This window comes from Oncorhynchus masou, chromosome 29 (genome assembly GCF_036934945.1).
Source record: "Oncorhynchus masou masou isolate Uvic2021 chromosome 29, UVic_Omas_1.1, whole genome shotgun sequence".
NCBI lineage: Eukaryota > Metazoa > Chordata > Actinopteri > Salmoniformes > Salmonidae > Oncorhynchus > Oncorhynchus masou.
The window spans coordinates 66,531,434-66,547,918 of record NC_088240.1 but is presented as its reverse complement, the minus strand read 5'-3'; the positions used below and the strand labels follow the sequence as shown (position 1 = coordinate 66,547,918).

At 44.2% G+C, this 16,485-nt stretch overlaps 1 protein-coding gene across 2 annotated transcripts in view; it reads left to right on the top strand.

Annotated features, from left to right (window-relative positions):
• Positions 1-16,485, top strand: part of LOC135520342 (integrin alpha-8-like) — an 83,577-nt gene that overhangs the window by 5,040 nt on the left and 62,052 nt on the right. The window contains exons 5-13 of one of the 2 annotated variants that reach the window (XM_064945813.1): positions 1,863-1,924; positions 4,260-4,305; positions 6,102-6,227; positions 6,314-6,358; positions 6,881-6,924; positions 7,942-7,998; positions 8,218-8,270; positions 12,707-12,781; positions 13,845-14,050. In XM_064945813.1, the coding sequence (XP_064801885.1) occupies positions 1,863-1,924; positions 4,260-4,305; positions 6,102-6,227; positions 6,314-6,358; positions 6,881-6,924; positions 7,942-7,998; positions 8,218-8,270; positions 12,707-12,781; positions 13,845-14,050 (714 nt within the window). The remainder of the gene's footprint in view (positions 1-1,862; positions 1,925-4,259; positions 4,306-6,101; positions 6,228-6,313; positions 6,359-6,880; positions 6,925-7,941; positions 7,999-8,217; positions 8,271-12,706; positions 12,782-13,844; positions 14,051-16,485) is intronic. The other variant, XM_064945815.1, reaches the window with a different exon arrangement.

Sequence of the window (16,485 nt, the reverse complement as noted above, 5' to 3'; positions counted from 1 at the left end):
TGTAAACACCCACTGGAACACACAACTAGTCTTGGGCGGTATAGCGTATATACCGTATAGCGGGGTATATGAAAAAAGCCACGGGATGGTTTTTCAATACTGTCAAAACAAACGTTTTTCAATTCTTTTGAATATTTCTAGCTACTTATGAAGTTATTACCTGCAGTCAACTTGTGCAATACCTTAGGAGATAAAGCAGATTGCCTTCTTCATTTTAACCTGCCACAATATTTGTTTGTAAATAGCACAATGGGAGAAAGCGAGCTGGTGAGACCATAGCTTTCTATATCTCTCCGCGAGTCTCTGTTGTGCAGCGCACATGAGGTGCTGAAGTTACACTTGTATGCAAATCACTGCTAAATAAGGGCTTTCTGCCAGAAGTCAAAGAGCTCTGGATGAGTTATCTGTATTGCTGCCATTTTATCCCTGTGCATCTACCAATATTTTCTTTCTCCCCCGTTCATCTCCCATCTACACATGCTGCTCTTCTTTTAGAAAAGCACGCATCACAAATTTGTTCATTTGCACAACATCTCTTATTCACTTTTGCTTGGAAACGTCCACACTCACCGAAAATGACATTTGGTAGGTACTAGCAATGCTTGTTTACCTTCATGAGCTGTATTTGCCTGTCTGCAATTAGTTTTTGTTCGTTTTCGCTCGTTAGCATTTAGCTATGTAATTTCACTATTAGTTTGTGCAAACTTTATTAGCATTCTGGGAATAGAGGCCCAGTGGGCTTTTCTTGTGTTTGTAGACCCCCCTTGTGTGCTATGCCGGTAATACCGTAAATCCCGGTATGAGAGAAGGAAGGTATGATAATATGAAAATCTAAATACCGTACAATCTAATCATTCCCCATGTTCCAGAAGCACCCCGAAGAGAGGTGAAATGAGTCGTAACCACACACACACACACGCACGCACGCACGCACGCACTCACACACACACACACACACACACACACACACACACACACACACACACACACACACACACACACACACACACACACACACACACACACACACACACACACACACACACACACACACACACACACACACACACACACACACACATACAAACAGATCTGGTGTTTTAGTGATTCTGGAGGTTATTTAAGGGTTTGTTTTATGTTGTCAGTGAGATTTGACAACATCGACATCAAACAAAGAAAAACATAAAACATTCTACTCTACTGGACAGTTTTTATTGAGATCAACGTGATGGTCCCAAGAGGGTTGGACGCACAATGCTACTGTACACACCTAGCACACTAGCACTCGCGCACGCACAGATACACATATACACACACACACGTATGCACACACACACTCAGTCTCTGTAAAGTTTCCAACCCAGTGTGTGTGTTTCAACCTTTCTCTCTGGGAGCTCCTTGTTTAGATTTTAATGTGGATTTATGACCTCTGAGCTTACACACTCCAGCTTACACACATAGCAGTCAGTATGTGTGTGTGTGTGTGTGTGTGTGTGTGTGTGTGTGTGTGTGTGTGTGTGTGTGTGTGTGTGTGTGTGTGTGTGTGTGTGTGTGTGTGTGTGTGTGTGTGTGTGTGTGTGTGTGTGTGTGTGTGTGTGTGGTTACGACTCATTTCACCTCTCTTCGGGGTGCCTCTGGAACATGGGGAATGATTCATTATCAGCCAGGTTTATATACACATACACACACCATGCACTCCGATTTCTTCCACATAGAGTTTGGACATATGGAATAGTGGAGAGGTAAAGTTAGAGCTACATGGAGGGCCAGGGTCAGACTTTGTGGAACACTTCAACTAATAACAATTCATCATAGGAGGATTGAAACAATGTTCTGATATGGTGTGTGATTGTGTTTGTCAGATGATCCAGACCCGGAGGGACAGGGTTTCTGCCAGGCCGGGTTCAGTGTGGACTTCACCAAGGTAACAACCATCACTACCCACTTGACGACCTCATCACTGTCCATGTCATGACATCCTCATCACCGTCCATGTCATGACAATCCTCATCACCGTCCATGTCATGACAATCCTCAATACAGAGAGAACCCCTTAGTTATTTTCTTTCACACAATCACAGCCGAGTCAAAATATTCCCAAGACGTGTGTGTGTGTGTAAAAATACATGTTTGTCATAACACCCTCCCTCCTCCTCATCCTCCCTGACCCGTCCTCTCTCAAGACAATAGAGAGACACACAATAAGGGTTAGAGAGGAGAGAGCTAGGAGGCATAAAACTTTGTCCGATTTCAATCACAGAGGGCCTTGCTCATGTGAACATCTGAACCCTCTTCCTCTCTGCTCAACGTACCCTCTTGTACAGGAAGCTGTCATTTTCAACAGGAAGTACACATGGATGACTGAAGATAGTACACCCACACACATAGAAACAAACAGACACACACACATGGTCTTTTACGATTGTTTCTTCAATGTTTATCAATCAGTGCGTATACAGGTAAGTCAGGATGAGCTAGACCACTTAAAGGTCCAAAGCAACCATTTTTATGTGAATATTAAAACATTTTTGGGTGATTAAAAGGGTAAAAAATAAACAAAAATAGCTTCTTAGCAAAGAGCAATTTCAAAAGCAAGAATTTTGCTATAACTGTCTGGGAGTGGTCTGAGTGCGGAGGGGATAACTGAAAATTAGCTGTTATTGGCAGAGAGGTTTGGAACTGACTTTCTTATTGGTCTATTAACTAATGTATTACCTGGTGATGACACCAGTCAGGCCAAAACTACAACCCAACAAAATAGGCTGGCATTTCAGGTGGTCTTTTCAAACAGCTCTTACACTAAAAGGGCATTATCATAATGTGGAAATATATATAAAACACAGGAAAATCATGTTTCTGACTGCACTGGGCCTTTAAAGTGCATTGAATTTGGTTTAACACAGGCAGATTAAGTATCGTTGCTTATATGATCCTGTGGGGTCACGATCAGGGGCTCTCGTCCCGACCCAGATGTATATACAGTGCATTCAGAAAGTATTCAGACCGATTACCCCCTTTTCCACATTTTGTTACGTTACAGCCTTGTTCTAAAATATATATATTTTTTAATCCTCATCAATCTACACACAGTACCCCATAATGACATAGTGAAAACAGGTTTTCAGAATTAAAGTTTGGAACCACCAATACTCCTCCTAGACTTGGCCAACCTGCCAAACTGAGCAATCTGGGGAGAAGGGCCTTGGTCAGGGAGGTGACCAAGAACTCGATGGTCACTCTGACAGAGCTCCAGAGTTTCCCTGTGGAGATGGGAGAACCTTCCAGAAGGACAAACATCTCTGCAGCACTCCACCAATCAGCTCTTTATGGTAGAGTGGCCAGACAGAAGCCAATCCTCAGTAAAAGGAACCTGACAATCAGCTTGGAGTTTGCCAAAAGGCACCTAAAGGACTCTCAGACCATGAGGATCTAGATTGTCTGGACTGATGAAACCAGGATTTATCTTCTTGGCCTAAATGCTAAGCGTCACATCTGGAGGTAACCTGGCACCATCCCTACGATAAAGCATGGTGGTGGGGATGTTTTTCAGTGGCAGGGACTGGGAGATCTGTCAGGATCGAGGGAAAGATGCAAAGTAAAGTACAGAGAGACCCTTGATGAAAACCTGCTCCAGAGGGCTCAGGACCTCAGACTGGGGCGAAGGTTCACCTTCCAACAGGACAACAACCCCAAGCACACAGCCAAGACAATGCAGGAGTGGCATCGGGACAAGTCTCTGAATGTCCTTGAGTGGCACAGCCAGAGCCCAGACTTGAACCCGATCGGACATCTCTAGAGAGACCTGAAAACAGTTGTGCAGCGACGTTCCCAATCCAACATGACAGAGCTTGAGAGGATCTACAGAGAAGAATGGGAGAAACTCCCCAAATACAGATGTGCCAAGCTTGTAGCATCATACCCAAGAAGATTCACGGCTGTAATTGCTACCAAAGGTGCTTCAACAAAGTACTGAGTAAAGGGTCTGAATAACTATGTAAATGTAATATTTCTGTTTATTTATTTTTTATACGTTTTCAAAAATATGTAAAAACCTGTTTTTCCTTTGTCATTATGGGGTATTGTGTGTAGATTGATGAGGTGGAATAAAATATTTAATACATTTTATAATAAGGCTGTAACATAACAAAATGTGAAAAAAAGTCAAGGGGTCTGAATATTTCCGAATGCCCTGTACATTCAGCTTTTATCCAGTCTTGAAGAAGTTAACCCTGGACTGACCCTGACTTTCTCTTCCTCAGGAGGGGACACTGGTGGTGGGCGGACCTGGAAGCTTCTACTGGCAAGGTAACATTAGCCCCCTCTATGTGAAACACTAGAATTGCAAACAAAAAGGCAGAGAGACAAAGAGAGGGGGAGAAAGAGGTGAGTTTAGCAGCACGATCAAGGCACATTCCAGCACCAGACCTGGATTCACATAGTATTTGATGAAGTACTGCTCCAGTTAATTTCTCTCATTCCTGATGTGCAGTTTGATCCCAGGAGAAGCCAGAGTAGGACAAGGTAGAGTGAGAGACCCTCCCTCCTCTCTCTCTGACAGGAAGTGTTTGAGTGAGTCTAGGCTCAGTTGTAATGAGCTGATCAGAGGGTAATGGGGTGTGGAGGAACTCCCACTCTCCATGGTAATGGGTGTGTGAGTTGGAGGGCAGACACCTGCTTCAGTCTGACAGTGGACCTTGACGTTTGAAGGTGTGTGGGTGGATGTGTGTGTTGGGGGGGGGGTTTGTACTCTTCCTGTCCTGATGTCTCCTCGCTTATCTTCATTGAATGGAAATGTGTGTGTGACGATGAGTGTGCATGCAAGTCTGCATTTATGTGTGTGTATGAGAGACAGTTACTAATACAGGGTAGTAAACTCTCCTCCTTTGATCATGGTTAACATGATGTTAACCTCTGTGACTTATCGCTCTAGTCACTTAATTCATTTAAAAATGAAAGAGGATATGAACGTGCTTTTACAACAAGAACTGCCTACTCTGTCTGCCATATGCCTTTAAAATTGAGAGATAGACAGAAGTGGGTAAGAGAGAGATGGATAGTCAGTGAGTCTTTTTATGAATGAATATTATGTTGTATTAATCCTTTGTTGAAGGTGGTTTATGATCTCTCTATGCCCCTGGTTTGTGTGTGTGTGTGTGTGTGTGTGTGTGTGTGTGTGTGTGTGTGTGTGTGTGTGTGTGTGGGTGTGTGGGGGGGGGCATGAAATTGCCCTCAGCTTGGCTCAGCTTCCTGGTGTTTAAACACTTCCTCTAGATGTTTATAAAAGCTCTCAGAGCAGAGAGTTTATGGTCTCTAATATACAGCTATTATCACAGGTGTTTATGCTGAGTTATGGGAAGCCTTTTATACAGCTTATTATCAGAGGATCTGAAGGAACCTCTTATACTATCAGTAATGAGGAAGTCTGCAGAGGGTTAGGGGTCTGTCTCTGTGATTAGGAGCTGTCTGTGGAGTGGGTGTCTGTTATTATGGTGTGTGTGTGTGTCTGGAGAGGCTCTGTTTCTGTGTCTGTGGTTATGGTTATGGTCTGTGAAGAGGGTCTGTCTTGTCTGAGTAGAAGGTCTGTGTTTGTGTGTCTGTGATTTGGTTTAGTGTCTTTGTAGGTATGCATCTATAATTAGGGTTAGCGTCCATGTCTGTGAAGGGAGTTGGGGAAAGTGGGAGTCTGAGACAGGGGAGATTTCTCTCTGTCAGTACCCACCACATTAAGGAGGATTGATGTGAGGTTGAGGGCAGCTGGAGATAAAGCAGTAGGCCTATGTTTGTCTGACCTCCCCCTCCACAGCATGGCATTTGCTACAATAGCAGAGAGATAGAGAGCATAAGCTCTCTTTTAGACAGTGACTAATATGCAACACAGTGTGTGTGTTTCATTCTAACTCCTGGTAACGGGGTGTTTCAGTGTTCCTCAGGGAAGAGCTCCTCATACCTGTGAGTTTCAAAACAAAGGGCAGGAAAGTGTGTGTAGGGGCGTGCATGTTTGTGTGACAGAATGACAGTGCAGAAGTTATTGCTCCCCATTGGGTCTGGGGTTGGCCTGTCCGTTACTGACCATTGTGTGTTTCTGACCTCTCTCTCTCCAGGTCAGGTGATGACTGCAGGCGTAGCAGAGATATTAAATGGCTACTCTCTAAAAGCCGTGCTCAGGAGAGTCCATGGAGAGAAACAGACACACGCTGCAGCTGATACCCATGACGACAGCTACCTAGGTAACACAAACACACAGTTTCATCTACACACACAAACACACACACACACACACGCACTCACTAACTAATATCTCTCTTGTCTACAGGTTACTCTGTGGCAGTGGGGGAATTCACAGGAGACTCAGAGCAAGGTAAAACCACACTTTCATCCCTGTGTTTTTGGTGCTTTCAGTGTTTCAGAGGCTCGTCCGATGGACAGTAAGTAACTAGTAACTACACTGCAAACTAACCAAGAAAATAAACTGGCTACAAAACCATATTTTCTGCCTCCTACATCATCTTCTTAATTAAAACATGGCACCAAGGGTTGACACATGGTTGTATAATGATTTTATACAAGGGTTGTATTGTGGTTGTAGGCTGGTTGTGTTCTCATCTTTGAATTCCTTAAAGCTGGAGCTTGCTGGGCTGGGTTTGTGGTCTGGTCTATACCGAGAAAAGGGTTTGGGGGAGGTACTCAGATCAAAACCACTCTCTGTCTCTCTCTATCTTTCTCTCTCCCTTCCATCATCAGTCAATCTGTTGTCAGCTTTTAGTGTCTTCAGTCAGGGTGGCCTAGAGACAGAGACACACTGAAAGGCAGGCATCCAGACAGGCAGACAGAAGAGCAGGCAGGCAGTGTTATATAATGTGTGTTCCTCTCTCCTTTCCAGAGCTGATAGCTGGGGTTCCAAGAGGGGCACAGAACTTTGGATATGTGAGTACAGAATCACACAGAATCACACATACACACGCATGCAAACATGCATAGCAGCACACACACACACAGTATATGTAAGTATGGAATTATACAATTCCTGCGTGTCCAGAGAGGAAATGTTTCCAAAATAGAATTCCATTCCTAGTTGATATCGCTTAGCAACAACAAATCCCCCCACTCTGACCACAACACAGTCCTAACTCACACCAAGACATTTGTCTCCTTAATGACACACGACTTCCGCTCCATAAGAGCTGACCCAGCCTGACCCCTTTCCCTGACACACACATGACCCCCTCACCTCTATCACACACTGAAATCTAGATAGAGATGTATTCAGATCAGACAAGCCTGTGTGGTTGTGTCAACAGGCTCTGGGGCCGGTAGCCCTCACATTTGTGGTCAGTGGGCGTCAGGGTTAGGCCTGTTTGGCCTGATGAGACTAGAGTAGCTGTCAGCCCACGTTAGGCCTCTCAGACCAGGCGAGACAACCAGCCTGACACCCCTGAGAGAGAGGAGGAGGGGGGGCCAGGGAGTTAAGTGTCTGCACGTGTATTTCCTTCTGTCTGCCCCTCTGTCTGTCATTCCCGATCGACCGTCTATCTGTCTGTGTGTATGTCTGTCCATCTGTCCGTTTCTCTGCCTGTCTGTTTCTCTATATTTGTTGGTGTTATTGTATGTGTTTGTCTCTCTAACTTTGTGAGCACATGCAAATGTGTGTGGGTGAGTGTGTGAATGTGTAGCCCCTGGCTGTCTCCATGTGGTTGTTATTGTAGGTCTTTTGAAGGAATTCTTAGCCCCCCTGTCTCCCCCACAACTGGGGTTATGGAAATGGAGGGTATGGAACAGAGGAGGGGGAGGGGTGAGGCAGTGGGGACAATGGGGGGTGAAGGAGGGAGATAGGGCAGAGGGAAAGAAAGAGTTTCTATTTCAGCTCATTACATCCTGTGTATGCGTTTGCATGATGCATGTGTGTACCTGTATCAGGAGTGTGACTCTTGTGTTCTGTTTCAGGTAGCTGTGATTAACTCCACTAATCTGACATTCATCATGAACTTCACAGGAGAGCAGGTCAGCAACACACAGTAACGTCACACACGTACACGTACACACACACACATACACATACACACACACGTACACGTACACACACACACACACATACACATACACACACACGTACACATACACACACACATACACACACGGCTATTCATCTTTTACCCAACTACTTTATAGCACCACTGTACATCACTGACTGTAGAGTTATGTTGTGAAATGTTTTGTCAGATGGCTTCCTACTTTGGCTATTCTGTGGCTGTTACTGACCTCAATGGAGACGGGTGAGTTATCTATCTTTCTATCGCTCTATCTTTCATCTCTCTCTCACATTTTCAATTTAAGGGGCTTTCATTTTTTCTGTCTCTCTCGTCTCTTTTGTCTCTCTTTGTCTATCGGCACCTTTGTCACTCTTTCCCTCTCTTCCTGTCCCTACACATCTTCACGGTTCTTGTCGTGAAAGAATTGTTTAGTCTGAGCCAAGAATGTAGAGAGGGAGGGAGGGAGAACATTTCTCAGCATGTTCTTTGAAGAAGAAAGATAGATTTAGAGTTAGATAAACTTGGATTTTCTTGTCAGGAACATATACAGGATTCTTCCCTCTACAACATAACCTTCACTCCAAATCAAAACTCAAAACCTACAACCTGATTTTGGAATCACCTGGAAGGCTTACAACTACCAACGATTATTATTCCAAAGCTATACAGCAAATGCTCTGGAAAACAACAGAAACCTGAAAACACCATTCAACCTGGAACTGAGTGAGTAATGTTTAGTCTGAAGCTATATTTTATTTCCAAAAGCCAAGAAGAAAAATATGTTACATTACTTTATAAGGGCTGAATGCTAAATTAAGGCTGCCAAGCTTGATACAACACTAATTAGCACTGACGTGTCAAGTGAGAGGTGTCAAAGACCTTTAGCCCAACAATGGCAGGATAGTCTACTCCAACCAAATGGAGAGGCCTTAGAAGCTGCCTCCTGCTGTTCAGAGGTAATTAAAATACAGTACCCTGTGTATGTAAAGAATGATGAGGCAAGAAAAGATCACAAAATGAAGCTCCATATGGAAAATCAAGAGACACTTTTTGCTGACTATTATAATAATGGGAACATCAGCAACCTCATCTTCCACACAAACCATCCCCTGGCATGGTACAGTGCTATATTAGCACACTACCCCTCTGTTAAGAGGGGGGGGGGGGAGTTAACGAGGGGTGGAAACTCAGGATACTAGACAACGAGGACTCTGAGTCAGGTAATATAAATCTCTATAAGTCTGGAACAGTATTGGTACAGGGCAACCCCAAAGAGTTTCAGCTAGACTTTCACCTAATCAAAGAATTTGCACAGCTGGAGAAGCTTTCCCTTGAGAATAATAACCTCACCCCGAGCGGGTCAGACCAGACCTCTTCTTTATATAACCCTACAGACGAGCAACCCCAAGCGGAAAGTCAACCTCCCAGCACCGAGTACTACCCCCTCATTGAAATGAAGGATCCATTTACCCAGCTGGAGGTAAGGCAGGTGGAGCTGGGTCAGCAGGTGATTACACTCCAGTCAGCACAGACCCAGACAACAGTCCAGCACAACAACACCCCCTTAACGTAACCAGACCCTGAAGGTGGAGAGAGACACATCTTCACTCTGGACTGTGGTGAGACTTCAACGGTATAAAAAGCAAGAGCAGGAGAAGAACAGAACACTAGAGGAGAGGATCAGACTGCTGGAGGAGAGGGTGAGGGGGATGGCGTGTGACAGAGAACAACCCACTAGAGAGGTGGCCACCCCCGTAGAGAAGACAGCAGAACAGCCCACCTCAGCTCCCGACAAAAGTCTCGACACCACAGCAGAACAGTCCACACCAGACCCTGACCATAGTGTCAACATCACAGCAGAACATACAAATTAAGAACCCCAAGCCCAGGGGATCTCACCCCCTCTGAGCATCCCCCCATACAGCGGGTAAACGCAAGTATTTCCTGTGACTGTGCCTCAAAACCAAATGTTTTCCTTGCCCACCACTCCACCCTGGACTTGAACAGCCTCTATGACCAGGACCACCTATACAAGGCAGCAATGCCCATTTCTGCCAGGACACTAAAAGGACATTGCTCTCAAACACAGACCCAACACTTCACACAGGAGCAACAGAGGACCCACGCCGAGAGGACATACATCCAGACCACAACACCACCAGCCACATCCACACCCCAACCAAACACCCCCCCAAGTCAACCATGCCTACACACCATTTAGGCCCCCTCAGATCAGACCTATGCCCCTCCTGCCCACCCCATGTACCCCACCCCCAAAAAAGGGCCTCAATGTGGAAGTCAGACATATGCCCAGACCGTGAGCAGGCAAACAAGCCCAACCCCCACTCTTACACTAGCCCAAGCCAATGGCATGTACCAGATTCTCAGCAGGATCTGCTCACACTTACTGGCCTGAGGCCAAACCACACGACCAACAACATTGGACACTATGGAACACAAAGCCTTCACTATCTCATCCTGGAATATCCAAGGCCTGAGGTCATCTGACTTTGGCCTAAAGAGCAGGAACCTAGACTTCATCAAAGAAATCGGAAATACAGACATTGTCATCCTACAAGAAACCTGGTATAGAGGAGACAAACCCACTGGTTGCCCTCTAGGTTACAGAGAGCTGGTAGTCCCATCCATCAAACTACCAGGTGTGAAACAGGGAAGGGACTCAGGGGGTATGCTAATTTGATATAGAGCAGACCTAACTCACTCCATTAAATTAATCAAAACAGGAACATTTTACATTTGGCTACACATTCAAAAGGAAATGATCTTAACAGATAAAAATGTCCTCCTGTGTGCTACCTATATCCCCCCACTAGAATCCCCATACTTTAATGAAGACAGCTTCTCCATCCTGGAGGGGGAAATCAATCATTTCCAGGCCCAGGGACATATACTAGTCTGTGGCGACGTAAATGCCAGAACCAGACAAGAACCTGAAACCCTCAGCACACAGGGGGACAAACACCTGCCTGGAGGTGACAGCATTCCCTCCCCCATATGCCCCCCTAGGCACAACTATGACAACATAACCAACAAAAACGGGTCACAACTCCTGCAACTCTGTCGCACGCTTGGTATGTACATAGGCAATGGTAGGCTTCGAGGGGACTCCTATGGGAGGTACACCTATAGCTCATCTCTTGGCAGTAGTACTGTAGACTACTTTATCACTGTCCTCAACCCAGAGTCTCTCAGAGCGTTCACAGTCAGCCCACTGACACCCCTATCAGACCACAGCAAAATCACATTCTACTTGAACAGAGCAATACTCAATTATGAGGCATCAAAGCCAAAGGAACTGAGTAATATTAAGAAATGCTATAGATGGAAGGAATGTAGTTTGGAAACCTACCAAAAAACAATTAGGCAATAACAAATTCAATCCTTTTTAGACAACTTCCTGGACGAAATGTTCCACTGTAATAGTGTAGGTGTAAACTTGGCAGTAGAAAATCTTAACAGTATATTTGACCTCTCAGCTTTCCTATAAAATCTAAAAATATCAAATAGAATACCGAAGAAAATGAACAACAATGACAAATGGTTTGATGAAGAATGCAAAACTCTAAAGAAGACATTGAGACACTTATCCAAGCAAAAACATAGAGACCCGGAAAACCTGAGTCTACGCCTTCACTATGGTGAATCACTAAAACGATACAGAAATACACTACAGAAAAAGAAGGAACAGCACGTCAGAAATCAGCTCAATGTAATTGAAGAATCCATAGACTCTAACCACTTCTGGGAAAATTGGAAAACACTAAACAAACAACACGAAGAATTATCTATCCAAAATGGAGATGTATGGGTAAACCACTTCTCCAATCGTTTTGGCTGTATAACAAAGAACAAACAGCAAAACATAAACATGATCAAATACAAATCTTAGAATCAACTATTAAAGACTACCAGAACCCACTGGATTCTCCAATTACCTTGAATGAACTACAGGACAAAATAAAAACCCTCCAACCCAAAAAGGCCTGTGGTGTTGATGATATCCTCAATGAAATGATCAAATATACAGACAACAAATTCCAATTGGCTATACTAAAACTCTTTAACATCATCCTTAGCTCTGGCATCTTCCCCAATATTTGGAACCAAGGACTGATCACCTCAATCCACAAAAGTGGAGACTAATTTGACCCCAATAACTACCGTGGGACATGCGTCAACAGCAACCTTGGGAAAATCCTCTGCATTTTCATTAACAGCAGACTGGTACATTTCCTCAATGAAAACAATGTACTGAGCAAATGTCAATTGGCTTTTTACCAAATTATCATACGACAGATTACGTATTCACACTGCACATCCTAAATGACAAACAAACAAACCAAAACAAAGGCAACGTCTTCTCATGCTTTGTTGAGTTCAAAAGTTCAAAGCCTTCGACTCAATTTGGCATGAGGGTCCTGTCACGACTTCCGCCGAAGTCGACCGTTCGACCGTTAGTCACCATCAATCCATGTTTCAGTTTTGTTTTGTTTTGTCTGTATCACATACACACCTGGTTTCAATTACAAATCAGGTTCCTTATTTAACCCTCTGGCATACATTCCTGTTCTGTCTGTGATTGTTTATGTCGTTAGTGGTTGTGTCATGTGCTAGTGTTTTTGTATGTTCCTAATTGGGATTTTGCTTGATATTTTCAGTAAACTCCGTTATGTTCCTCAATACCTGTGTCCTGCGCCTGACTCCGCTATAACTCTGCACCCAATCGATGACAGGTCCGCTATACAAATTTATGGAAAGTGGTGTTGGGGGAAAAACATACAACATTATAACATCCATGTACATAAACAACAAGTGTGAGGTTAAAATAACCATGGGGTGAGACAGGGATGCAGCTTAAACCCCACCCTCTTCAATATATATATATATCAAGGAATTGGCACAGGCACTAGAAAGGTCTGCAGCACCCTGCCTCACCCTACTAGAATCTGAAGTCAAATGTCTACTGTTTGCTGATGATCTGGTGCTTCTGTCACCAACCAAGGAGGGCCTACAGCAGCACCTAGATCTTCTGCACAGATTCTGCCAGACCTGGGCAATGACAATAAATCTCAGTAAGACCAAAATAATGGTGTTCCAAAAAAGGTCCAGTCACCAGGACCACAAATACAAATTCCATCTAGACACCGTTGCCATAGAGCACACAAAAAACTATACATACTGTACCTTGGCCTAAACATCAGCGCCACAGGTAACTTCAACAATGTTGTGAATGATCTGAGAGACAAGGCAAGAAGGGCCATCAAAATGAACATAAAATTTGACATATCAATTAGGATCTGGCTAAAAAAACTTGAATCAGTTATAGAACCCATTGCCCTTTATGGTTGTGAGGTCTTGGGTCCGCTCACCAACCAAGAATTCACAAAATGGGACAAACACCAAATTGAGACTGCATGCAGAATTCTGCAAAAACATAATCCGTGTACAATGTAAAACTCCAAATAATGCATGCATAGAAGAATTAGGCCAATACCCTCTAAGTATCAAAATCCATTGTTCAATTATTAAATTCTACAACCAAGATTCCCAAACCTTCCATAACAAAGCCATCACCTACAGAAAGATGAACCTGAAGAAGAGTCCCCTAAGCAAGCGGATCCTAGATTGAATTGAGAGAGGATTGTTAGTATGCGTTCCAGCTGTACCTTTTTCTCTCATTATGATGACTGAACTCTATTTCTGGAGCCAGACCACATCCTTGCTGACATGTCTGTATAACACACTCATCTACGTGTGTGTGTGTGTCTATTCTAAAGCTGTGTATCTTTCCCCCAGGTATGATGATGTACTGGTAGGAGCCCCTCTCTACATGGAGAGAGAGAGGGAGAGTAAGCCCAAGGAGGTGGGCCGTGTCTACCTGTACCTCCAGCACTCCCCGCTCACCTTCTCCGAGCCCCTTCTCCTGACGGGAACACACACCTTTGGACGCTTTGGGACTGCCATCGCCCCGCTAGGAGACCTCAACCAGGACGGATACAATGGTAAGCTGTGTGTGTGTGTGTGTGTGTGTGTATTTCCCCTCTCTTTCTTCCCATTCAATGTCCACTCCCAGTGTATTGGTAGGCAGATATTTTTATATGGGGAGGCAGGTAGCCTAGTGGTTTGAGCGTTGGGCCAGTAATCGAAAGGCTGCTAGATCAAATCCTAGAGCTGACAAGGTAAAAATCTGTTGTTCTGCCCCTTAACAAGGCACTGTTCCTTGGCCGTCATTGTAAATAATAATTTGTTCTTTACTGTCTTGCCTAGTTAAATAAATCATTCGAAAAAAATCCCTCTTAATCTCTGGCTCTTTGGTCTTGGAGAGCGGATATCCTATCAGATGTTCCGATGGGGGAACCCGAAGGGTCTTCAGCCAATCATGAAGTGCGGTGTTAGAGTGTTTCCTTGTGAAGTTCTTCCCACTCTTCCCGTAATGATGAGCAGGGTTATGGTGTGTGCGCGTGTGTATGTCTGAGAGAGAGAGAGAGAGAGAGAGATATTAATTAAGAGAGAGAGTTATTTTTAATCTCCAGATGTCCGCTAAAATAGGGTCATCTGGAAGTTTCTGTCCCTCTGCCCAGAGTTCATTCTGCCTCACGTTGTGTTTGTTTTATTAACACACACACACACACACACACACACACACATCAGTGGAGGCAGCTGAGGGGAGAACGGATCATAACAAATGCTTTTCAGAGCCTCAGGCATGTGGTCTTGAACTGGGACCAATGAATATTTCTCTGTGGAACATATGATGACAATCCTACTTAGTTATTTATGTATGTGTTTATGTTTTTATGAATGTTTTAGAGCCACTCTCCCTCCACATCATCATCATCAGAACTAAATCAATAAATCTGAATCAATGTCGATCAGTGTTGAGGCATAACTCAATCAGTCACTCAAATGCACGTATAAGACAACAACTTCTCCCTCAATGTGAGCAAGACAAAGGAGCTGATTGTGGACTATAGGAAAAAGCGGGCCGAAAGGCCCCAATTAACATTGACAGGGCTGTAGTGGAGTGGGTCAAGAGTTTCAAGTTCCTTGGTGTCTACATCACCAACAAACTATCATGGTCCAAACACCCCAAGACAGTCGTGCAGAGGGCATGACAAAACCTTTTCCCCCTCCGGAGACTGAAAAGATTTGGCATGGGTCCCCAGATCCTCAAAATGTTCTACAGATGCACCATCGAGAGCATCCTGACCGGTTGCATCCCCTGCTGGTATGACAACTGCTTGGCATCTGACCGTAAGGCGCTACAGAGGGTAATGTGAACAGCCCAGTAAATCACTGGGGCCAAGCTTCCTGCCATCCAGGACCTACAGTTGAAGTCGGAAGTTTACATACACCTTAGCCAAATACATTTAAACTCAGTTTATCACAATTCCTGACATTTAATCCAAGTAAAAATGCCCTGTTTTAGGTCAGTTAGGATCACCACTTTATTTTAAGAATGTGAAATGTCAGAATAATAGTAGAAATAATGATTTATTTCAGCTATTATTTCTTTCATCACATTCTCAGTGGGTCAGAAGTTTACATACACTCAATTAGTATTTGGTAGCATTGCCTTTAAATTGTTTAACTTGGTCAAATGTTTCGGGTAGCCTTCCACAAGCTTCCCACAACAAGGTGGGTGAAGTTTGGCCCATTCCTCCTGACAGAGCTGGTGTAACTGAGTCAGGATTGTAGTCCTCCTTGCTCACACATGCTTTTTCAGTTCTGCCCACACATTGTCTATAGGATTGAGGTCAGGGCTTTGTGATGGCCACTCCAATACCTTGACTTTGTTGTCTTTAAGCCATTTTGCCACAACTTTGGAAGTATGCTTGGGGTCATTGTCCATTTGGAAGACCCATTTGCAAGCTTTAACTTCCTGACTGATGTCTTGAGATGTTGCTTCAATATATCCACATAATGTTCCATTCCTCGTGATGCCATCTATTTTGTGAAGTGCACAGGCCCTCCTGCAGCAAAGCACCCCCACAACATGATGCTCCACCCCCGTGCTTCACGGTTGGGATGGTGTTCTTTGGCTTGCAAGCCTCACCCGTTTTCCTCCGAACATAACGATGGTCATTATGGCCAAACAGTTCTATTTTTGTTTCATCAGACCAGAGGACATTAATCCAAAAAGTACGAACTGGTACTTTTGTACCTGTTTCCTCCAGCATCTTCACAAGGTCCTGTGCTGTTGTTCTGGGATTGATTTGCACTTTTTCGCACCAAAGTACGTTCATCTCTAGGAGACAGAATGCGTCTCCTTCCTGAGTGGTATGACGGCTGCGCGGTCCCATGGTATTTATACTTGCGTACTATTGTTTGTGCAGATGAACAGATGAACAGGCGTTTGGAAATTGCTCCCAAGGATGAACCAGACTTGTGGAGGTCTACATTTTTTTCTGAGTTCTTGTCTGATTTTTTTTTATTT